The sequence below is a fragment of the Acipenser ruthenus genome, chromosome 7 (assembly GCF_902713425.1).
Source record: "Acipenser ruthenus chromosome 7, fAciRut3.2 maternal haplotype, whole genome shotgun sequence".
Taxonomy (NCBI): domain Eukaryota; kingdom Metazoa; phylum Chordata; class Actinopteri; order Acipenseriformes; family Acipenseridae; genus Acipenser; species Acipenser ruthenus.
This window is the reverse complement of record NC_081195.1, coordinates 4,387,538-4,413,167: the sequence shown is the minus strand read 5'-3', so window position 1 is coordinate 4,413,167 and position 25,630 is coordinate 4,387,538. Positions and strand designations below refer to the sequence as shown.

General features: G+C 35.6%; 1 protein-coding gene across 2 annotated transcripts in view; it reads right to left on the bottom strand.

The window, feature by feature from the left end:
- LOC117416121 (cilia- and flagella-associated protein 46) overlaps positions 1-9,932 on the bottom strand; it is a 50,721-nt gene extending 40,789 nt beyond the window's left edge. For both annotated transcript variants that reach the window (XM_059026149.1, XM_059026148.1), the window contains exons 1-14: positions 9,750-9,932; positions 9,467-9,546; positions 9,210-9,334; positions 8,530-8,661; positions 8,210-8,274; positions 6,754-6,918; positions 6,474-6,597; positions 6,016-6,110; positions 5,695-5,835; positions 4,497-4,596; positions 3,124-3,222; positions 1,952-2,142; positions 1,631-1,859; positions 1,214-1,334 (exon numbers count right to left, since the gene is read on the bottom strand). In XM_059026149.1, the coding sequence (XP_058882132.1) occupies positions 1,214-1,334; positions 1,631-1,859; positions 1,952-2,142; positions 3,124-3,222; positions 4,497-4,596; positions 5,695-5,835; positions 6,016-6,110; positions 6,474-6,597; positions 6,754-6,918; positions 8,210-8,274; positions 8,530-8,661; positions 9,210-9,334; positions 9,467-9,515 (1,636 nt within the window). In that variant the 5' untranslated portion in view covers positions 9,516-9,546; positions 9,750-9,932. The remainder of the gene's footprint in view (positions 1-1,213; positions 1,335-1,630; positions 1,860-1,951; positions 2,143-3,123; positions 3,223-4,496; positions 4,597-5,694; positions 5,836-6,015; positions 6,111-6,473; positions 6,598-6,753; positions 6,919-8,209; positions 8,275-8,529; positions 8,662-9,209; positions 9,335-9,466; positions 9,547-9,749) is intronic.
- Between the last annotated feature and the right edge of the window lie 15,698 nt (positions 9,933-25,630).

Below are 25,630 nucleotides of genomic sequence, written 5' to 3'. Positions count from 1 at the left end.
CTCGGCTTTGTTTGATGGCTTGTGACCATCCATCTTCCTCTTGATCACATTCCAGAGGTTTTCAATGGGGTTCAGGTCTGGAGATTGGGCTGGCCATGACAGGGTCTTGATCTGGTGGTCCTCCATCCACACCTTGATTGACCTGGCTGTGTGGCATGGAGCATTGTCCTACTGGAAAAACCAATCCTCAGAGTTGAGGAACATTGTCAGAGCAGAAGGAAGCAAGTTTTCTTCCAGGACAACCTTGTACTTGGCTTGATTCATGCCAAAGCTGCCCGATTCCAGCCTTGCTGAAGCACCCCCAGATCACCACCAATCCTCCACCACATTTCACAGTGGATGCGAGACACTGTGGCTTGTAGGCCTCTCCAGTTCTCCGTCTAACCATTAGACGACCAGGTGTTGGGCAAAGCTGAAAATTGGACTCATCTGGGGGTGCTTCAGCAAGGCTGGAATCGGGCAGATTTGTCTTTGTGAAGGACACATGAATCAAGCCAAGTACAAGGTTGTCCTGGAAGAAAACTTGCTTCCTTCTGCTCTGAAAATGTTCCCCAACTCTGAGGATTGGTTTTTCCAGCAGGACAATGCTCCATGCCACACAGCTAGGTCAATCAAGGTGTGGATGGAGGACCACCAGATCAAGACCCTGTCATGGCCAGCCCAATCTCCAGACCTGAACCCCACTGAAAACCTCTGGAATGTGATCAAGAGGAAGATGGATGGTCACAAGCCATCAAACAAAGCCGAGCTGCTTGAATTTTTGCGCCAGGAGTGGCATAAAGTCACCCAACATCAATGTGAAAGACTGGTGGAGAGCATGCCAAGACGCATGAAAGCTGTGCTTGAAAATCAGGGTTATTCCACCAAATATTGATTTCTGGACTCTTCCTAAGTTAAAACATTAGTATTGTGTTGTTTAAAAATGAATATGAACTTATTTTCCTTGCATTATTCGAGGTCTGACAACACTGCATCTTTTTTGTTATTTTGACCAGTTGTCATTTTCTGCAAATAAATGCTCTAAATGACAATATTTTTATTTGGAATTTGGGAGAAATGTTGTCAGTAGTTTATAGAATAAAACAAAAATGTTCATTTTACCCAAACACATACCTATAAATAGTAAAACCAGAGAAAGTGATAATTTTGCAGTGGTCTCTTAATTTTTTCCAGAGCTGTATATATATGCAGAATTATTTTTTGGTATTTTTACCTTTAGCTTCATTTTCACCATCAAGAACAACTTGAAAGGCATCAGGGGCTAAAGCTATGCCAGCATTAACCAACAGGGGACGCTTCTTTCTCACACCATCATTTGGATTTCCTTTCTTTGCCTTGAAAATTGCATACAATCATACATTTATTATTATTATTATTATTATTATTATTATTATTATTATTATTATTATTATTATTATTAATAATAATAATAATAATGTACTCTAAGCATTACATTGCATCACACCCTGATTTCCTGTAATAACAAAAACAGACACCAATGAATGGATTTAGATTTATTTCACATCTGATGAAAGGTCATTTAATACCAGTCTAATTTAACACATTATACTTTGGTATGCCACACTAAAAATACAAAGTAGGTGTTCCATTCTGTTTTACTGTAAAATACCTGTTCAATGGTCATTGCAGCTTGGTCCTCTGGTCGGTCAGGTCTCTTGTACAACATCCCACGTAGAGTAAGAAGGTGAAGAGATGTCTGGAGGCACTCTCTATATACTCCTTTGTCATCCAAATGTATTGCTTTATGAACATGTTGAATGGCATCCTCTATTCGATCATCATCTTCTTCAATTTGACTTATCTCTATATGGATCTTGCAACGCAGCTGAAACATCAAGCTAAACAAATGGAAATAAAACATAAGTGTTCGTGCTGCAGTCTTGTTGGTGTCTTTTGGTTCAAATTTTGTGCCAGTTGACTTTGCCAGTACCTGTTTATCTCCTCAAGGACCTCTGCCACCCGGATCAGCTGTTTCCTGATACTTTTTCTTATATTGTGTTGAAGAAGTGGCATACAAAGATTCCACTGTGTGACACATACTACCTGGATTGCATTCATGTCCCCCAATCGTACAGCATTCTGTAAAGTTTGGTCTAATTTTTGTATCATTTTCTGTTGTGCCTGTGACAAATAAATACATACATACATATATACATAATATGTAAATACATACTTCTTAGGCATTGCATTATTTAGGCATTACATAAACTATTGTATTTCCCATTCGGTTTGGTGTCACTGATTGTGAAGTAAACTGTACTATGTGGTGCTATCACAAATCCCAATGAAAATGAATGGCAGAGAGATTCCACTTGTTATCTAATCTTTAATAATAATATTCATTTCATTAATAAATTGCCCGATTTTACTAAGTACTGAATGTATAGAACTGCTTATTTAATGGTTGTAATGAAACAGACCCATTAAATCAACTCTAGACAGATGCTAAATCAGGTTAGGTAAGAAATGTGTGCACAAACAACAGCATCTAAATTCATTTTTTGTTCAGCCTAACAAGTTCTAGGCCCTCAAGGTCCAGTTGGCATTAACAGCTGGTTTTCTATAATAAGTCATGACTGTAAAACAGCTTGACACTAAATTAATATAAATAAAAGCCGTTACGGTTTTATGGTGACTAATTAAGGCATTTTTCCAATATGATGAGATGCAAACTGCATCCCCTTCCCCCCTTAGCAAAGTCACTTTAACATACCAATACATTAAATTGGTAGATTTTAATGCTTCCACATGGTGGTGTTTTTTTTTGCTTTTGAGACAAGTAAATATGTTATAACACTTTATTGGTCTATACTTAACATTTATGATTTGCCATATGCATATACAGTATGTGGAGTGCATGCTGAAATTGATAACATTACTGTTAGAAATGTGCTACTAGAATTGACATGTTTTATCGATAACCAAATCCTTATGTACACAAAACAAAACCTGAAGTAACAATTAGAACACCCACCTATGCCCTTGAGTATTTTGGCTATTTTTGTGATAGAAAGAACTGACATTAGTGCCCCTCTTTTGGGGAAGGCACAAATAGTTTTCTTTTCATAATTATGTGTAAAGTAACAGTTGCAGTTGTAATACCTCCACATAGCTTCTGGAATATTCATCTGCCTTACCACCATGTGTTTGCAATTCAAGTTCACATTGCAAGCACTCAATCTGAATAAGTTTCCTTTTGTCCTAAGAAAAAAATAAAAATAAAAAATATTATATATATATATATATATATATATATATATATATATATATATATATATATATATATATATATATAAAAAGTACTATAAATACAATTTTTGCTCCAGATAAAAAACTGACAAAAAACAATGTAAACCAGTTACAGGATACCAGATTTAAATAAAATATTTTGGGTATAATAATTCCTATCCATCTCTACTTTATTCTGGCTTTATGGTAGTCAATGGCTTGATTTACATGTAGTTTAGAAACTCCAAATTATTTCTTTCTCCATCGTCATGAATATATATAGCACACACATACCTTACACATTGCTCATGCTTTAGGAAATGCGCAGTCAAAACCCAGTACAGCTAAAAGGACTTACTTTTATGTGTGTATATATATAGTAACAAAGCCTTACGGCTCAGGTTCGTTTGCATCCTTTTAAAGCACACCCAGACACAGAACAGGACTTTTTAAAGCACTTTCATGCTCTTATTATTATATACAGAAATAAAAGAAACGAAACAAAACAAAAACAAAAACAAAGACTATCTCCACTAGGAGACCTACACTAAGCACAGCTTTTCTTAACTAAAGGATTGGGATGGCTAAGCTGTTTCCCCAACAAAAAAACTCTTTATTTTGTTCCACTCCAGACAGCTAAGCTGTTTACCGGTCACACACATTTACTTAAGGTATAAACACACAATACCTTTTTCTTCACAACACAAAGTACTTAAGCTGCATCCACACGGGACGCGAGCGAGCGAGCGAAGTTGCCGAATGTCACATGTTTGATGTGTGTCAAGGGTGTTAACCTTACTTCTGATTGGTCAGTTTCATTCCAGTCACGCGATGAAAAAAAAAAAAAAGAAACAGGTTCTATTTTAGCGACGTGAAATTTTCTAAACGCAACGTCGCTGCTGATGTGGATACCCTCATTTGACTGCAGTGACTTCTAAATTATTCACTTGCGTCACTCGCGTCCAGTGTGGATACAGCTTTACTCCTTGGCTGAACACACACTATCACACTGGCAGTCCTCAAGCTCAAGCTCTCTTTTTATTCTCTGTGGCTGTTCCCAATTAACATCAATTATCTTATTTGGAAACAGCCACATTCTCACATGTATTTGGCAGGGCTAGGGATTAACCCCATCCCTGCCTACCACCACCAAATGAACACTACATTATTTACAGGATCTGCCCTGCCACATTATATATATATATATATATATATATATATATATATATATTTAAAACTGCACTTACTGTAACTCCCAACATCTTTAGATCAGATAGACAAGCTTTTGTCACATGAGGACACTTTAGTTCCAATGAAAGATGAGCTAGGTCTACCAGCAAAGCAATCCTACAATAGGAAATGAAAAAAAAGGTTACTGTAATGCACAACAACACTTTAATTCAATAAGAAAAAATGTGACTCTATCAACAACCCAGGAATACTGTAGGAGGAGATCCAATGCTGTAGTGGACAACTAATACTGCATTTTGGATGTGTACTTTTACTAAGCAAAATACACATACCATACAGGAAAATGCATTACTGCTAATAATATTTGTGTATATACATAATGCTTTTAAGTCGTTACAGTGCTACAGGTATGATAACAAAAAAAAAGAAAGAAAATGTCACATGCAAATCAATTTCACACAAACAAGTAATCTATACTACATGTCTGAATGCTGGGCATTCAAACAATTAAGCCTTAAGCAGTTACTCCTAATCTATAGCAATCTTAATAATTACAATTATAGAAGATGTTTTATGAGCTGGTTTATGGTTTTTCATTTAAAAGTTGAACGTTGATACGATCATCAAAGAAACTGTTAATTGATTCTGTATTAGCTTTAGGCAGTGTACTACAGCACTCTCTGACATCTCCCATTATCTACCAAGATAAGAATTTAAAAAGATTCACTTACAAAATGTTTTATGGATAGATAATACCACTCAAGATTAGTTATGTGCAGCTCTGAGATGTTTGAGAAACATACTGACCATGCAATGATATCATAAAATACACAGCAACTTGCATGCTATTGATCATATGTAGTATTGTACAGTCACATCAGCCTAGTTTGGTATGTTCCTGATTCTGTATATTTTGCAAGGCAACTGAATTAATCCCAATGGCTGAAACCTCTCAGATGTGGGAGCCTGTCTACCTATGGTATTTAGTATGCTAGTATCAGATCTGCATGACATCTACTTCTGGTATTATTTCCATAGTCTGCATTATCACTCCAGCATAGTTCAATAATTATAATTTATGCTATATATATTTAACAGAATTAAAACTGAAGGTACAGTATATGTTATCCTATCAATACTGACATTTGTTGAGCGTTCTAATCCCTTTGAACTGATGTGTTTGTACAGGGGACCAAGTTGATTTGACACAGAATGACTTATTTATATTTGTAATAGTGACAAAACTACAAATACCTCTCTGTGTTGGTGATCTGGGGAGTCGGTGAGTCATCAGAAGGACATAGTGAATGTTCTGCATCTGACTGCATCAGATATTGGTAGATGTTTTTCAGCTTAGTTGTACTGTCTTTTAATGGCTCCAAGGATTCTAATTGACTGTATAACACATTGCATGTTATATTAGATGTTTTCATTATACACAAAGCATATAACATAATAAAAGAAGGTATAAAAACATACTGATAACCTCTTATTCATAATGTAAGCTGGAATGGTGAAATAGATACAACATTTTTTTGTGTTTAGGTTATAGCAATGAATATAGTAAGTACTTACGATTTTAGTTGCTGTATATTAAAAATCACTCTTAGTCCAAGGTTGGTTTTGGCTTTGTTGGCTGCTTTAGCAGGATCTAGTAATTTGTGACGGACCTGAAACAAGGAGATCAGTTGTAGTTAATATTTGATGGAATGGAATGGAATGGAATGGAATGAAATGATGTAAATGTGTGCATTTTATTTAGTGTTTAATATGTAATATATCTATGTCTATCTAACCATTCTAAATTCAGCAATTACATTTAAAAAAAAGAAAGATAAAGTACTACAGCTCTATAGAAAATTTTAAAAAAGAAACCACAATGATACTGTACATAATTTGTACAATTGGCTACGTCTACAGTATTGGCTTAACTAAAATCACATGAATGACAAATAAAATATGCTAAGTATAGAAGTACCAGTAACATAGTAGATGGATTCCATAAAAAATACAATGACCCAAGCACCAGTTACCTGAAGTGAAAATATCTTCTGGTACATAAAGGGGACATTTGCTTCAATGAATTCAGCTGTGCCTTTGGCAAACCCGGTTGCATCTTTTACTTTTCCAGCATCTAAAAAACACTCCACCAGTTCCCTGCAAGCAGTAAAGGTGACATTTTTGTGAGAAAAAATACAAAACATTGCTTTACTCCTTTAATGAAAGTATTTAAAATAATTATTTAGAGGTTAAAGAGAGTCAAAATCCAATTAACAACAGCTAATTAAGAAAAGCAACACTCTAAACACTCACAACATTAGCTGCGCCCTCCAGCTGAAGTCGGACTCTCCAATTTCTTCAAGTGCTTTCACAACCTGAGTTAAGGTGGGGATCAAACATCGACGGAAGCCAGGCCTAAGAAATGGCCTGACCATTGTCCAGTAAAGAACAGATGCATTGAAAGTTATAAAGTGGTATCTGTTAAGAAAGCAATATAACACATTGTTAAAGCATACAGGAGATCTGCCTTGCCTTTGTTTTGACCTCTTTTAGAGCATTTAATAGATGGTACTCTGAGAGTGGAGACAGGCAAACACATTAGACATAACCATTGTTAAGAGGCAGTTCCGTTTAGAATAACGTTGGAAAATGGCATTATAGGGAAACCGGGAGCCATTAAAAAATAATAAAGAAACATTTGTATTTTAAACTTCTCTGTATGTACTATTGTATCATGGTTATCAGTTTTTTTTTTAAATTATACTGACAGCTCCAATTATAAATTGGCATCCGTGGTGGCGAATATATGTTACTGACATACTTGTAACAATAGAACAATTAAAAGTTTAACAAGATTAAAATCCACTGCCATATCAAAATGAATTTCAATGCTTTGTATTAAATTACAGACCTGTATAATAAATTCTTAATTGAAGTCTTCAAACAGTTTAATGTTTCCCCCAATTTCATACAACTAACTTATAACAATACTCGTGAGATGTATTGGACCCTGCTTTTTGTTTTATATCGTCCCGGATAACTTTTAGTACTTTTTTGGCATTATGAAGAGCTTTGGGCAGCCCCGATCTACACAAAATATGGTTCCAGTGTTACAATCTTGCTCTAGTCACAGAATTAGCATATTCATTATTTCCGATAAGGTAGAAGCACAGTACACCCCAATAAAAGACAGTGGATGCCCCTATTTTCACTACAGCCCGAGCTAAATTACAGACAACAGCTGCAACATGAAAAACACCACAAGCAGCAGCAAGAGGAATGACTTTACAGTGTATGGGTGTTTTACATCTAAGGATGTGTTTCCCCGTTGACACCAAGCAACACAAACTCCTGCTGACAATGGGTTTTGTGTGAGAGACACTGCTGTTGTACCCTTGAGCAAGGTACTTTACCTAGATTGCTCCAATAAAAACCCAATTGTATAAATGGGTAACTGTATGTAAAAATATAATGTGATATCTGTATAATGTATAATGTGATATCTTGTAACAATTCTAAGTTGCCCTGGGTAAGGGCGTCTGCTAAGAAATAAATAATATATATATATGTTTTTGTGAAAAGCCTACTGCAATGATAATTGTATAAATGAATACCAAGACCAGGGGTATGTTTATAAGCCTGTTTGGGTTGTCACCTGGGCGAGGTCAGAACCACAGTGTTTGGTTGTAATCTCGTATCTGTTCCTACCAGATATTGGCTCCCTCTGAAGTTGGGCCATGTCTAAACTGATTCTGCCAAGACAACATACCTTGGATGCTTTTTTGAAAAATCAATTGCTTTCATAAAATACACAGCAGCCTTGTCCAGTTCCTCCTAAAAACAACACAAATAATTCATATTCAAATAAATCTTGTCTAATTGAGAGTTCTTTGGGTGGCTAAATTGAACTTTTTGTGATTATTTTAATTGACCATTATTACTGGGGCAGCCACACATTTCAATGTAAAGCAGAAAAATGGATTAAAAAATACATTTTACATATAAAGGAAGTACCACTTCACACTAGTATATTGTCATCGTTTTTAATAAATAAATAAAAACATATTTTCATATTTTAACATTACTCACTGGATTTCCAGCAGTCACCGGTGCATTTATCTGGCCTTGGCACACATACGCTCTGCCAAGAAACTGATTGGATGGCGGTTTTTCTTTAAAGTACATCTGTAGACAGTTCTTGCTGGTTTCCTTGCTACCCAGCTGAAAAGAAATGTGTGGGGTGGGTTCGTTTTCAAAAATAATCTTTCATACAGGCCTACTGTACGTATGTGGTAAAGTCAAATGAAAGTGAAAAAGCACTTAAGTTTTGTATCACTTTGAGTTTTACAACATAATCAACATCTAGAGCTTTCACAACTGTATTACCATCGCCCATCTTTAAATGTTGTTTAAAATCATTCAGATCAAAAATACATGAAATAAGTGTGGAAATCCCTACCAAATTAACATAATAGACACAGCATTATTTTAATGATTTAAACAGTGGCAGATCTAAATATGCCATATTAATCCAGTTGGCTTTTTCCCCCTGAGTGATTTGCATACCTGCTTATTAACATTACAGCATACAATAAAAATACAGTATAATGAGGTGTGGAAATAATACACCAAGCAGCCTTTACTTTTAACACATCAAGTGACCAAAATGCAAAGTAAATACGAAAAACCACACAATGTGGTAGGAGCTCGGTATTCTGCAACCGCAGAATTTCGCACTGTTGGATAGTGTGTTTTCAGCAGATACCGACCTGGAAGGCTTGCTCTGCGCAGAGAACATATAAATCAGGACTGAAGCTCGCTGTTGTATCAACTGTCACTCTTTCTTTGGCCCCCACTTTGATCAAGTCATATGCATTCTTCAAAGCCTCAACGTCTAGAAATAATCAAAATATTTATTTAATTGTGTGTTCAACAAAACAAACAAAGCATAATTTAACTTACTTTATGAGTACTTTGTTTCTTTAATGCTTAAAAAAAGAAAAGAAAGAAAGAAAGAAAAACGTGCCTTTATGCTTTTCAGCCGCAGCTAAAAGCTGCCGAATGCTCAGGTCCATAGTGCTTTTCTTTTAAGAAAATGGTTTCTTCCTGAAATTAAATAAAACAGGCAAGTTACAAAATGTTAAAATGTAGACCCTAAGTTTAATTGGATACAACAAAGCAACTAGGATAGATCAACTACGTCACGCTGTAGTTTTTGTGTGTGTGTGTGATACAAACGTGATAAAAAAAAAAAGCTTTCTATAATTTTATTGTATTGGTTGTATAAATTAACTAAGAGTGTCGCTTACCTCTGTCACGCTGCATATGCTTTAAGTTTGTTTGTTTGTTTGTTTTTTAAATTATTTCTTCAGTTGAATTCTAACTTTTTTTCAAACGACTGCAATTTCTCTGCATCACTGGTCTCCTTTCTGTTTAGGTCCCGTTTCTTAGCAACCAAACGAGAGCCGTGAAACTAGAGGAAGTGAAAAGGGCCAAAGTTCGCTTCCTGTGTTTAAGACCAGCGTTTTTCAGCGCCTGTTGCTGGATTTTCATCTTTTGTTTGTATTTGTGTGTGTGCGCGCGTGTGATTGAACCCATTGCATCATTTGTCATGCAAGTGTATTCCATTTTTGCAGCTTTTCAGCTTCAAGGTCAATTACTTTGGGATAAAAGCGTCGTGGTATACGTTGCAAGCATATTTGTATGTGTGTGTGAGTGTGTTGGGGCTGATTTGCTTTATTTCATAAAAAGGTGACTGATGCTTGTGTCTATTTAGAAAGACAACCTAATAGGGGAAACTCTTCATCAACCAAAAACAAAACAGGCTACATACATTTTGACAAGGCTCTTTGGAAATAAAGGAGTGAAATATATGTTACAGCCAATGTCCGTAGTCTGCCAATTAAATCAATGGAAATCTTTCATTTTAAATAATAAAAGTGAGATTTGGCAGTGTGTAGCAGTGTTGTATACTTTATACAATATAGCTGTATTCAACCAAATGTATTCCATATTAATAAGACCAACGACACAAAGCTAGTGTTAAAATCAACACGATTTATCTTTTTCTTTTTTTTTTTACAACACAAATTTTTTTCTTTACAGTGTACTTATTGCAGCATGACAGGTTACTATGACACTTACAGTTCCACAGTTAGCTTTTTTATGTACACTTTGTTATGCAAAAACATATATATATATATATATATATATATATATATATATATATATATATATATATATATATATATAAATATAATTCTTAATAATTAATTTACACAGTTCTTTGAACTGTATTTGAAGCCCCTGGTTTTTTTCTCTTTGGGAGATACCATCAATCATGTGTCCTATATAAGCCCCTAAATCCCAGCAGAGGCTAAGTAACATTCAGTTCTCCGTTTGTATCTACCTCCTGGTTTTTCCTTAAAGAGAAACGAGTCAGTGTTATCTAGTATCACTCAACAACACAAAGCAGGAGCTGTGAAGGAACCCATGTGCTGTTGCATGTCACAGCATATGAGGAAAAGGAACTTTAGGGGTTCCTGGGGAAAAATGTCTTTCAACCCGTTGTGAATAGTTACCTTGAAAAAAGTTTAGTAAAGTGTTGTAAAGCACAGTGAAATCATGTTTGAGCATAGTAAATCACATAGAGTCATGGTAAAGCATGGCAAAAAAAAAAAAAAAAAAGCAGGGTGTCCCATTACTTAATCATCATAGACTATATTGTTTTTACTTATATTTTTTTCATTGAAATAAATAATATGGCAGTTGCTGCCGTCATTTCCTTATTTACATTATGATGTCCAGAAAATTAAGCCTATAGGTAAGATAGATTCTACTACTGGACAAGGGGGGTTATAGGTAAGGAATAGAAAGCCATTTAGGATTATTTTAATACATTTAGTGTGCATTTTCTCATGAAAAAAGAAGAAGAAATATATATATATAGCTAGTTAAGAAATCTTCTAATTAGAAGACCTTTGCCAGATCTGCTAATCCCATTAGAAGAAAGTTTCTCAAGGACATTTCTGAGCCTTTCAGAATAAAGGATGTGAATTTTCAGAACATCCCTCATTTGAAAATGCATGGCTAGATAAGCTTAACTTGGGGCAAATATAAACTTTAGCTGATATAAACTTTAACTGATGGTAGGAAGTGGCAGCTGCTGTAAATTTGACATTATTGTTACCCTGGGACCTGTTCTTCCCTTAATGGATGAATTATATATTTTTTTCTGTAATAACAAATCATACAAGATGCTACCAACATGAACATATTATGTAAATCCTAATCTGCTGCAAGCAATAAGAAAGGTACTTGTCGCACCTTCTTAGCAAACAGCACATACTGCAGAAGACTGCTGCATAGTAGTTCACCATAAACTAAAACAATAAAAGCTGCAACACTAGGGAAAAGCATGCATCTCATTTTTGTTGTGTTCTATTTTCTAACTTAAGATTACTTTAAGCAAAATCAATGATACTTCATATATTTGGCTATTTTGTATTACTTTTCCTAAAGGCACACTGTTTAAAAATATACTGTATATTCATGTTGTATAAAGTCATTGGCATTTGTTACATTTAATTTCTGCACAGAACCAAAGAAACAAATATTTTTCACATATCTGGAAAGTGATAATGCTGATTATGTTATTAACAAGGCTTTACATTTAAATACACGGTTAAAACTCCATGTGGGGGTGATCTTTTGTTGCACTATCGACACGTCGTCTTTTCAATGGATTGATTTGGCTTACCTGCAAGTTGTTCTTTTTTTGTTTTGTTTTTTGTTTAGGGGGGTGAAGGTGGAGGAAAGTTAGATACATGACATAAATAATAGATGAACAACATTGGAAGAAAATTGCATGTTATTTCTCTTTGAGGTCTAATGAGATATCTTTGAGCAGCACCAGACTAGACTTACACACGTTTGAATTTCCCCCAGAGATGCTAAATCAACAAAGTCATATAAATGTATAATGAAGTCAGGTCTGCTGGTACTCGAAACTCATGATATATAAATCAAAAGACAAAAAAAGTCTTGGATTTAATAATTAAAAATGTCTCTTGTATCATCTATTAACCCTCCCTACATCACCTAACCATGCACTGCTGTTGGAATCTTAGGAAATACTTTCAGAAACTATTAGCAGAGAGGACTATTTAAGAATATTTTAATAATATTCCTTGTATTGCTTTTCTGATTTTAAACTGTCATTGTAAGATCATATTTCAATACTTGCTATTTCATCTATACAATGTGATGGACAGGTTGAACAATGAGGTGTCTGTTCACAGATGGAATTATGTTCTATTATTAAATATAATATACAGTAGCTCCTGTCTGTACTTACTATTTATTATTTTATTATTATTATTATTTGTTTATTTAGCAGACGCCTTTATCCAAGGTTACTTACAGAGACTAGGGTGTGTGAACTATGCATCAGCTGCAGAGTCACTTACAACTACATCTCACCCGAAAGACGGAGCACAAGGAGGTTATGTGACTTGTTCAGGGTCACACAATGAGTCAGTGGCTGAGGTAGGATTTGTACCAGGGACCTCCTGGTTACAAGCCCTTTTCTTTAACTTTAACCACTGGACCACACAGCCTCCTATGGAGCCTATATTTTAAAGGTTATTTTCACCTTTAAAATAAGGCTATTCAGAAAATCATTGGTAAAAACACTGCCGCGCGTGGAGGGTGAATTCATACAACCAGAGATCTCAAGTTCAAATCCTGGTTGTGCAAGGCAGCCCGTCCTCGCTGGGGACTCCCGAGGTTGGGGAGGTGGGACCCAGCTTAGACTGTTTCTCCTCACCGCTCTGCAGCGACCCCTTGGAGGCGGAGATTTGCTGGGCTGGTCTTTGTCCTCCAAACATAATTAGAGATTCAAAATTATATTTAAAAAAAAAAAAAACTTCTGGTTGTGCCATTTTGAAGCCAGTTGAATATAGTTTAGAGTCCAAATGGCCAAATAGGAAATCATAGAGTTGAATATGGGCTTTTGCATGAACAAAAAATGTATAGCAACTGGAAATTGGTGTGAAGGCGAATCAAAAGTTGGATTTCAAATCACTAACTAATATTTTGAAATACAGTCTATTAACATGTCAGAAGCATGGTAATTAAGACACAACCAAGAACTGGTGTCAGGCTCTGATTTTGCACCTCAGTTTGCTGAAGATGAAAACAGAATTAGGTACAGTCAACGTTCAAAGGCTGATAAGCACTACAGGGAAGTCTTTATGTTGAATAAAATATAATTAAAAAGAGAGAGAGAGAGAGAGAGGTTAGTTTATGCAGCGAGATTGCCGTAGCTTGGGTGATGTTTGATTTGTATGTTTTTTGGTCTGTTTGTTTAAACGTTTAGTTTGTTCCTGGAAGTAAATAAAATTGAGCGAAAGCACTGAACTGCAGCTCTCAGTCTGTGTTTGCTATTTCTGCTGCTGGCCAGACTTGACCGCCCTCCAACCACAGCAGCTCAAAGGCTATCCACATTTCATTTTGCCAGAGCTGTCACTATGAACCCATTCAATGATTAGAATGTGCTAATCTGATGATGACAAGTCACATATTGAGATGGCATGTCCTAAAACATCTTGCTATAGTATGTATCTAGCACATTAAAAAAAGAAATATGTTTGTTTTTACAGGCACATGTCACCTGTCTATTTTTAACTCACAATTTCCAGCAAATGTAGCAAAGCCGTTTACAGTAAACATCAAGTGAAAGAAAAAAGTGTTCATGATAAAAGTTTGGAAAAAAGATGTAGCAGTCGTGTACCACTGCACTGTAATTTTTCCTACATCCAATGTTTAATCCAACACTTTTTAAACGAATTACAAATTTCAAAACAATACTAATTTTCTTTTCTTTAAAGTCAACTCTGTATTTACATATACAGACCCTAGACCCCAGGACTGTGCATTTGATTATACTATTTTACATGTACATGCTTTACAGTGGATCTAAGTCATGCACTGCACTTCTGTGTGATATCATTGGCTTTACATTTCTGTTTACAGCCCTGGTGGATGAGTGCCTTCATTAAAGCCTCAGCTATCTTCTACTTTTCAAAAATATACTGTAAGATAGCGGGTTGGGTGAGACAGCAGGGAGGGGGTTAAAACCTCCCTGCGAGAGCGAGGAAACATGTGAGAATGCACTGGTTGTTAATTGTTTTATTAATGATTGTCCGCACCTGAGCGTGATTTGGGGAGTTTAAAAGGACAGCAAGCAGTCTGCTCGGGGCTGCTGAGGAGAAGGAGGCAGAAAGGGGTGCTCTACTTCCTGGCAGTCGGGAGTGGAAAAAGTAAGTGCTGTAGACAACCAGTGTGTTTTGTAAGGACGGGGAAACAGAGTAGCTGTCCCGTGTTAGTCAGGGTGTTCCTGTGTGTTAGTTAATGCTCGTACAGAGCTAGGCGTTTGTTTTGTATTTTGTTTATTTTTGGTGTTTATTAAACATAGCGCACCAGCGCTTAAAAAAATCAATTTTTGTCGTGTTGGGTCTATTTTTAAAGGGGCAACGAACCCGAGTGGGTGCAATCGTTTACAATAATTGAAACAGATTAATACTTTTTAAATAAGCAGCTCTTATATTTTGATAAGGTTTGGTGTAATATTGGTTCTTTAAAGATAACATCTCTTGCCCCTAAATAACCTTTGTGAAGCTTGTTATTCTTCAGGATTATTATACAGTTTGAAGATGAACCCAAGATAAGATTCTTTCAAGGATTATTATCCCTTTGACAGCTGGAATAATATGGTTTCTCATACTTTGTTAGCGCTCAGCTGATCCTTCTAAATCACAAAAAAAAGAAAACAGGGAATAATGAATGTGCTATAAATTAATTAAATATGAAATATAAAACCTAGAGCCAGAATGATAGCAAACATCGTACAATATGTATGTGTGTGTGCGTAAATTACATTTGAAGCTGTCATTAGGCATTTGTTTTGTCTCAAGGCACCTAACTCAATTATGCTGTATTTAAAATTGTAACCACTTTGGTGTTTCATGGAATCTGCAAAAAAGAAAAAATATACCATGCTGTGCAAAAGTCTTAGAAACATTCAGGAGTTACTATATATATATATATATATATATATATATATATATATATATATATATATATATATATATATATATATATATATATATAATTACACACACATACAGTGGCTCTCAAAAGTATTCACACCCCTTGGACTTTTCCACATGTTATTGTGTTGCAACATGGAATCAAAATGGATTTAAATAGGAGTTTTTGCCACTGATCAACACAAAAGTCCATGATGTCAAAGTGAAAAATAAAATCTACAAATTGTTCTAAATTAATTACAAATACAAAACAGAAAATAATTGATTGCATAAGTATTCACCCCCTTGAGTCAATATTTGGTAGAGGCACCTTTGGCAGCAATTACAGCCATGAGTCTATTTGGATAAGTCTCTACCAGCTGTGCACATCCTGGATACTGCAATTTTTGCCCATTCTTCTTTGCAAAATTGCTCAAGCTCCATCAGGTTGGATGAGGACCTTTTGTGAACAGCAATTTTCAACTCTTTCCACATATTCTCAATTGGATTGAGATCCGGGCTTTGACTGGGCCACTCCAGGACATTGACCTTTTTGTTTTTAAGCCACTCCAGTGTGGCTTTGGCTGTATGTTTGGGGTCATTGTCCTGCTGGAAGGTGAATCTTCTCCCAAGTCCCAGGTCTCTTGCAGACTTCAGCAGGTTTTCCTCCAGGATTTCTCTGTACTTTGCTGCATCCATTTTTCCCTCTATCTTCACGAGCTTTCCAGGCCCTGACACAGAGAAGCATCCCCATAGCATGATGCTGCCACCACCATGCTTCACGGTAGGGATGGTGTTCTCAGGATGATGTGGGTGTTAGGCTTGCGCCAAACAAAGCGCTTAGCGTTGAGGCCAAAAAGCTCTATTTTGGTCTCATCAGACCATAGAATCTTCTTCCACTTGGTCTCAGAGTCTCCCACATGCCTTCTGGCAAACTCTAGCCGAGATTTGATGTGAGTTTTTTTCAACAATGGCTTTCTTTTTGCCACTCTCCCATAAAGGCCAGTTTTTGAAGCACCCGGGCTATTGTTGCCGTATGCACAGTGTCTCCCAGCTCAGCCATGGAAGACTGTAACTCCTTTAGAGTTGCCATAGGCCTCTTGGTGGCCTCCCTGACTAGTGCCCTTCTCACCCGGATAATTTTTGAGGACGGCCTGTTCTAGACCGATTCACAGTTGTGCCATATTCTCTCCATTTCTTAATAATGGACTTTACTGTGCTCCGGGGGATATTCAATGCCTTGGAAATGTTCTTATATCCTACCCCTGATTGGTGCTTTTGAAGAACCTTATTCTGGATTTGCTTTGAATGTTCCTTCGTCTTCATGATGTAGTTGTTGTTAGGAAATGTACTAACCAACTGTGGGACCTCCCAGAGACAGGTGTATTTAACCTGAAATAATGTGAAACACCTTAATTGCACACAGGAGGACTCCATTCAACTAATTATGTGACTTCTAAAGACAACTGGTTGCACCAGAGCTTATTTAGGTGTGTCATAGCAAAGGGGGTGAATACTTATGCAATCAATTATTTTCTGTTTTATATCTGTAATTAATTTAGAACAATTTGTAGATTTTATTTTTCACTTTGACATTATGGACTTTTTGTGTTGATCAGTGGCAAAAACTCCTAATTAAATCCATTTTGATTCCATGTTGTAACACAATAAAATGTGGAAAGGTCCAAGGGGGGTGAATACCTTTGAGAGCCACTGTATATATCGATGTTATGAGCATCAACAATTTACTCAAAGCCTCTACTAGTGTTTTCCACTATTATAACAACTTTGACTGTTATTAATTCAGCTTAGTTTGGGTCAGAAGAAACCAAGCTTGTCATTTAGCAATCTTTAATTCACATTGATCAGAATCTTCAAAAACTTGTGATTACAGCAACTCAAAGTAAACTATACATGAGCAGCTAATATGAAGTGTTGTATCTAATCCATCACATTTACCCAGTGATTCTCATGCATGATGCAATCCAAGGGAGGTGCGAGAAGCGTCAAAAAAAAAGTAACATTTTTTTTTAAGTTTAAAATATATACGTGACATGACGTTCTGTAGATGCCGGGGTTGATTCTATGGTAGCATTAAAGCAGGTTGATTCTATGGTAGCATTAAAGCAGGTTCATTCTAGTATAAAAGCAGGTTGAGGTAATATAAAAAATTGCAAAATGTCTAAGGCTTTTGCACAGCAGTGTATATATTATAATAAACCCACATACAGTATTTAAATTTATTAAGACTTATGATCTCTGATACCCTAGTGGTCTATTAATAAATTATAAAAAAAATAAAATAAAAAAAGAAAATAAAAAATAACTCCTGCCTAAACTGATTTGAAGAAACCAAAAAAAAAAAAAAAAACACTGCACGGTTTGTCAAGAAAATTATTCATAAAGCATTAACATAATACTGTAACAATCAGCCTTATGCCTTATGCCCAAATGCCTTTCCCTCATTGGGTCACATTCTTTCTCCAGTGATTTACTGTAAGGCCATTAAAAAAAAGACATTGTTTGTCCCATCATATTCTGCAGATTCTCTTTTCCTAATATAAACCATTGCTTGGTTTCATGCATTTCTCTCAGGGCGCAGTGGCTGAAGCTGTCGGCTCAGGTAATCTGAAAAGCTTTTTCTTTCTTTTCTTTGAAATAGTGACTTGGAGACTCTATATAGAGCAGTGATTCATGCCTGTATAATAGCATAACTGTTTTGCCACTTAATAATTAACTGCATGTGTTTTCAAAAATGAAGAAAACAGCATGGTTCCTATATTGTGTGAAATGGCCCATGTTTTAATCCTGTCATTTCAAATATATATATATACTGTATATGTGTGTATATATATATATATATATATATATATATATATATATATATATATATATATATATATTCTTATTATTCTTATTCTTTATTTCTTAGCAGACGCCCTTATCCAGGGCGACTTACAATTGTTACAAGATATCACATTATACATTATTTCGCATTATACAGATATCACATTATTTTTACATACAATTACCCATTTATACAGTTGGGTTTTTACTGGAGCAATCTAGGTAAAGTACCTTGCTCAAGGGTACAACAGCAGTGTCCCCCACTGGGGATTGAACCCACAACCCTCCGGTCAAGAGTCCAGAGCCCTAACCACTACTCCACACTATAGTATATACAATATACAGCTCTGGAAAAAATTAAGAGACCACTGCAAAATTATCACTTTCTCTGGTTTTACTATTTATAGGTATGTGTTTGGGTAAAATGAACATTTTTGTTTTATTCTATAAACTACTGACAAAATTTCTCCCAAATTCCAAATAAAAATATTGTCATTTAGAGCATTTATTTGCAGAATGGATGGAGGACCACCAGATCAAGACCCTGTCATGGCCAGTCCAATCTCCAGACCTGAACCCCACTGAAAACCTCTGCAATGTGATCAAGAGGAAGATGGATGGTCACAAGCCATCAAACAAAGCCGAGCTGCTTGAATTTTTGCGCCAGGAGTCACCCAACATCAATGTGAAAGACTGGTGGAGAGCATGCCAAGACGCATGAAAGCTGTGCTTGAAAATCAGGGTTATTCTACCAAATATTGATTTCTGAACTCTTCCTAAGTTAAAACATTAGTATTGTGTTGTTTAAAAATGAATATGAACTTATTTTCTTTGCATTATTCGAGGTCTGACAACACTGCATCTTTTTTGTTATTTTGACCAGTTGTCATTTTCTGCAAATAAATGCTCTAAATGACAATATTTTTATTTGGAATTTGGGAGAAATTTTGTCAGTAGTTTATAGAATAAAACAAAAATGTTCATTTTACCCAAACATACCTATAAATAGTAAAACCAGAGAAAGTGATAATTTTGCAGTGGTCTCTTAATTTTTTCCAGAGCTGTATATATATATATATATATGATTTGTTTTGATCTGATCATTTCCCATACAATCAAATGGTCAAAGTTCAATAGTAAAATACTATAAAAAGTCTTGTGAAACAGTGTCATTGATTCTCATAGGGCAGCTGTGAGAAACAGCTTTTTGTAGCAATGTTGGTAGCACTTGCTGAAAAAGTGCTGTTTTTAAGTAACAAAGAGCATCCCTTTCGTTTTCACATAGCCAGGTATGCAGCATCTGTTGCGTTCTCCGGCTTCCATGTGCTGTAAAGTTTATTACATGGTTGGGAAGGGTTTAGGACCATATTGGTGTTTCAACATTAGAGACCAGTAAAAACATCTAACTGTACTCAAAATATAGTTTATGTCATTACTTTGAATAAATAATTGAAGAACAGGATGATATTGATCATTTCTACATTCAAATCTATAGCAATTTGTTAATTTATATTTACTGTGTCTCAGACAATGTAAACAGGAGACTGCCCAGTCCCTGACCACATTCCGGCGCCTCCTTAAGACTCACCTCTTCAAAGAGCACCTGTAGAACTCCTCTGTTTGTATCCTGGGACACTATCACCCTTCATGTAAATGTGCTTTATTTTGCTCTTATCTGACCCCTATTTTACTGCATTTAATCCTGTACTTCAGAATACTGTAATCTGCCAAGTGTTTAACCTGTAGTACTTTGTATTTAATCACATCCTGATGTAACTATCACTATTTAATCATATCCTGATGTAACTATCACTATTATCTGCTGTATTATTGAATTGTGGTTTGTCACACTTGTACCTTGCTTGAACAAAAGTGATTGTATTCTTGCTCTTATTGTATTACTTGTATTGTAACACTTGAAATGTATTTGCTTACGATTGTAAGTCGCCCTGGATAAGGGCATCTGCTAAGAAATAAATAATAATAATAATAATTAATTTATACTATAACTGAATTCAAGAGGAAAAAATATATTTCTGGAACAACAATCACATTTCAACCTTCCATGTGTATTAAACCGAAACTGAAGGGAAGAGAACATCATCTATGCAAGGTCCAGTAATTAAACTGTTGCTGCATTTTCACATCAACGGAGCTGCATTGCAAGTCCAGCCTTACAGTAAAATCCCTAAGAAGTTATATATTCTAATTTAATGCATCTGCGCTGCTACAGTTATATTCCTTTTGTCCCTGGGAGAACACGTAATTATCTCTGATATAAAAGACTGTTTTGACCGTGAAGATTTGAGCTTTTCCTATTTGGGAAAAAAAAAGGTTTTTTTCTGAATGATCTTTTAACAGCAAGTAATGAAAAGCAGAAAATGTAAATAGATACTTGAATATTCATTTTTTCAGTTTTTCAGCAAATACTGGCTACATTTTAATTTTGTAAAATACCTTCTGAAGCTAAAACAAGTCTTAAGTGTACATAACAACAGAAAGTAAAGGGATTATAAAATGTGTGACGGAGCTATTTAGCAAATTATTTAAAATGTTCTGATCAAGCTGTTCCCATCCCACGTCTTTGAGAAGGAAGCAGATCGCTTGTCAGAGCCAATCTGCAATATCCTGAGGCAGAGAAGGAATTAACCATTTAACATAGCACCAACATTAGGAAACACAGGGAAGTGCATCACTTGTTTTGCACTGCTCCCAGGATTCCACAAATCAAAAGTCTGAATTGTTGGTATAACTTGATAGATGAACGATGAACGATAGATTAAAAAAAAAAAAAAAACTGTGGGTGTATTGCTAGTCTTAGTTCTAATGCTACCTTGTTATTCAGTCTAAATAACCTCATACACATTACATGCACTTCCATGTGCTACGTACTACATGTAGCAAACATGCTATCTGGCACTGCAATACAGGTACGTTAAAGAAAGTTGGTACATACAAATATGTACAAATGTAAAAACGTCACCATTGTAGCTGCCATTGTGATACCGTTGCCAATGAAGATCAAAGAGAAGATTAACTTTCAACTAAGAAACTATGTGCATAATTATGTTTAGATTTCCAATCTCAATATATCTTGGATTCTATGATCAGGGGCCTGAACTTGAAAGCAGCCCTCAGAGGACATCAATCAAATGTCAGTGACACAACATCACAAGTAAGGATGGGTAATGTTTTTACAGGTTCACTTAATCCTGCCTATATAAAAGACAAACATGTGCACATTTCTGTCCTAGAAAAAATGAACCAGCCCCCCTTTGTCACAGGACGGACCCAAGAATGAACATATACTGAATAATGTATTTTTACATCAACCTGCATTGCATTGTGATTGTTTGCTTGGTAGGTGTTAGATGATGTGGGTACTGCTGGCATTGTGAGTTAGTATTGAGTTGAGCAGATTCGATGTAACTGCTCAATGCAGTCTGAAAGCAGTAAGAGTGCATTGAAGAAATTCAAGCCATCTGAGGACTGTTCCTGCTCAGCTGTTATCCAAACTTATTGTGTGTTTCCAGTTGTTTTTGTATCAAAAGTGTGTAAATGGTATCAGTGTAACAGGGCAGAGGCTGGGTGCGAACCCGCGACCCTGGGCACCGCAAGCGAGCACCTAAACCACAATGGAAAACAGCCAGGCTCATTTGCATCTGTGGTTTTTGAGCTTTTAACCTCCTCTTACCTCACCGACAGGTATTTTAATAAAAATGTTCTCTGTTCAGCACATGGTCTTCCTTGGAGGTCTTGCATTCAAACAAAGAACAGTGCCAACTTTGCTGAGCTTCTGTGATCTGGAAAGATGTTACCTTACCAGAAATCAATTGTATCACTCTTTGTGTATTTACTCCCTCTATATGACTCCAACGTAACCCATAGTGCATCTTTTTAGTTTATTAAAAAGTATATATCTTTTTTTTCTATTTATTCATTTATTTTTTACACTACAGTATATGTTGATCAAATGACTAGGTAATTGGACTATACAAGATTTGCTGACCTTGTCTGGAACTGTGTGATTCAATACCATATGTTTTTTTTTTACTTCAGCCAGTCATTATTCCTCGATTTCAAGTTGCAGAAGTTCAGCTTGAATATAATTACTTTGCTCATTCATGATTTCTTTAAACTGACAATGCATTTATGTTGTTTTTTTAGTTACTCAAGTTACATAAGCTCCTGTATTTTGAATTAATTTAAACTTTACATTTTCATTAAATAAAAGAGCAAGCATTTTACAGAATGTAGCGCTGTCACTTTAACATACACAGCAAGCCATTTTGAATTTAAATCTCCATAACAAGTAGGTGCAGCTTAAATTACAGGATTCTTACAATGTTACAATGACAGGGGCTGCCTTCAGGTTTCATCTGCTTTCATTTGAATTTTGCGTCTTTGATTTAAACCAGTCTTTTTAACATGTTCTGCTGAAATCCCACATAAACATTTATTCTAGCAATACCTACTGCTAAAAGGATAAGGAAGTGTAACATCTATCCATGGTTTCCATTTCCATCCCAAGTGACAAAGAGACACAGAGTGAAAGAGCTCTATGCAGGGAAACATTACAGATCAGAACCCAAATCCTCCTCAGTTACTAATCTTTATCTTGGTATCTGAGGACTCTTTGTTTGCGTGCTGTATTCAGGCACAGTCAGCCACAGCTCTTTTTCATGTGGATCCCATACCAGGGCCAGCCAGGAAGTGCACAAGCTGTTGCCAAACTGAATGGGAGTTGGAGTTCCTGCAAAGGGTGGAGTGGATGTTATTTGAAAAAGAAAAAAAAGGAAAATTAAATAAAAATCACAGCTGGTATAATAAAAGAAGGATAGAAAGAAAAAAAAAGGAAAGAAAGACTAAAGAAATATTAGACTGGATCGATTATCATCCCTCAACATCTTACAGGACCTTGTAGAGTCGAAGCCACATTGTGTCAAGGTAAACTGTGGCCCGACCCTATATTAATTACAGGTCCTAATAAAGTGATGAGGCAATGTAACTCAGTTCATATAGTAGTCTTTACACAAGTTCAGATTTCCAGTTTTGTAAAACTAAATTTCTGCTCTGAGACAAGTTTACTTGACCTTTTCCTTCCTTTGTGTTAAAGAATGAGGATACATCCATTAAATACTTTATCTCGCCCACATTAAAAATGAATGTACCTCTTGTAGCAGACTATGATTTCCTGTAATTAGTGTTAATATCATAAGTATTTGAATCAAAAAGTCTCTTTTGTCACATCATTAGGGTAGTTTGATGCAAAACATTTTTTAAATCAGAATTTAATTTGCACAATATTTATGTGATGCTATTTTTATTACCCCTTTCATATGAAAGACATTTATATTATTTTAATACTAAATAGTAGTCCTATTTAAAACCATACTGTATTCGTTTCCTGGTTCTGGTTAGTTACAAAAATTTCAACTGATGATGCTACAGCAAATGAGGCAAACAAATGTACCCTCCAGAACTTTGAGTCTGATCCTTGACCTCTCAGCTTTTGACCAAGATCTATGCAGGATATATACTGTATTGTATTACTGTGTTGTGCTCCAAACTTCATTTACTGCAATAAATATTATTTTATTGTATTGACTGTTCCATTGGGATTCCTAATTAGCTTGTGAGCTTGTTTAAGTCCCTCTGCCAGGTGTATAGCCATACACAGTGAAAATAAAAACTAATATCGGCAACAACAACAACAACAAAACCTAAACATTTTTTATATATGTGTGTCCTGGAAAAGGACAGGCGATCTGAAGAATGTCCTTGCAGTACAGTATGAATTACAAACTCTTAATTTGACTGATATGCAGATTCACTGAAATTACAGTGTGTACAGAATGTCTCTCGGGTCCTAAATATATCCAGGCAGTCTGCCATGCAGCTCTGAAATGAGTCCGGAGGAAATGTGACTGAGGCAAATATGGGTGCAAGCAGAGCTGTTTCACAAGAGGAGTGCTCATTTCAAAAGATTGTGGCAGCACAGCAAGATCACCTCCTCGATCACCCCACAGACATCACAGGGTGTATAGTCTCATCTTAAAAGTATAACAGGAAGATTTACTGTATATTTCATTACTTTCTGCACCTAACAAAGCTGATCATGTTTTGCACTTTCATTCATTTTTCAAATTAGTTTTGAATAATGTACCATTAATTAAATAATATCACAGATGGTCCCTAAGGGTGTTATCAGTTCCATAGAAACATTTTTTTTTATTAAATTATTTTCAGTTTTTCAAAAGCAGCATTTTAGCAGCATCACCCTATTAGCAGTTAAGGGACAAGATTACATTTGTTTCTTTTTTTAAGTTCTGAACTATGTTAAGCCACAGAGCACTTTTCAAGCACACTTTGCACAGTACACTAATCTTGTATTCAACACATGAAATCTGCAAACCCTTACTGAATAGTAGGAAGAAAAAAAGGTTAGGATATCAATATAATTAAACATTAAAGAGGTAGTAGCGGGGCTCCGAAAAATATAGATATACATCCCCATGTCTTACTACAACATACCTGTAATTTTTCTTTTCATTCTTAACATCCTGACAACTTTTTACACGTAACTTTAAAGCTCTTTCCAAAATGTCTGCTCTAGTGCACTGGGGTTTGAGATCTGTCCTCTAAATCTGCAGGAAGAGCGAAATTATTTTGTTTTAAAAACATAACTGTGCTCTGCCTTTTCTGTTTCGTACTACATCATGGATCGTTATTGCTGTGTTACCTGTTTGACTATGTGGGCAATAATCCTGACACTATCAGTGCACTAGACTGGACATTTTGAAAAGAGCTTTGAAACAGACTAAGTTGTCAGAAGAAATGACAGGTACATTATTTATTTTATCATGTGTAATTGTACTGTCTGTACAGTAAGTACAAAGGAAAACAAGCTGCTCCACTAAACTCAGTCATACTTGGTACAATTGTTCGAATTGTCAAAAATGCCTTTGAGAATGGCTTCTGGTATATTCCGACCTATACTTTCCCCAAGGGTCATCTAGAGTGAGAACATACACCTTTGTGTACTGCATGTTTCACATTGGGTCTGATACATTCTCTGTAAGAAAAGTGTCATGTCTTGCAGTTAGTATTTAAGTACAGTACATGTACAGTATTTTTCATGAGCAATCCAATCTGGAAAAACAACCCACATATATAAATCAGTATAATCTGTGAACCAAATGTCCATACAACATTTAATGTAATTTTAGATTTCAAATCCAAGATTGTGTTCA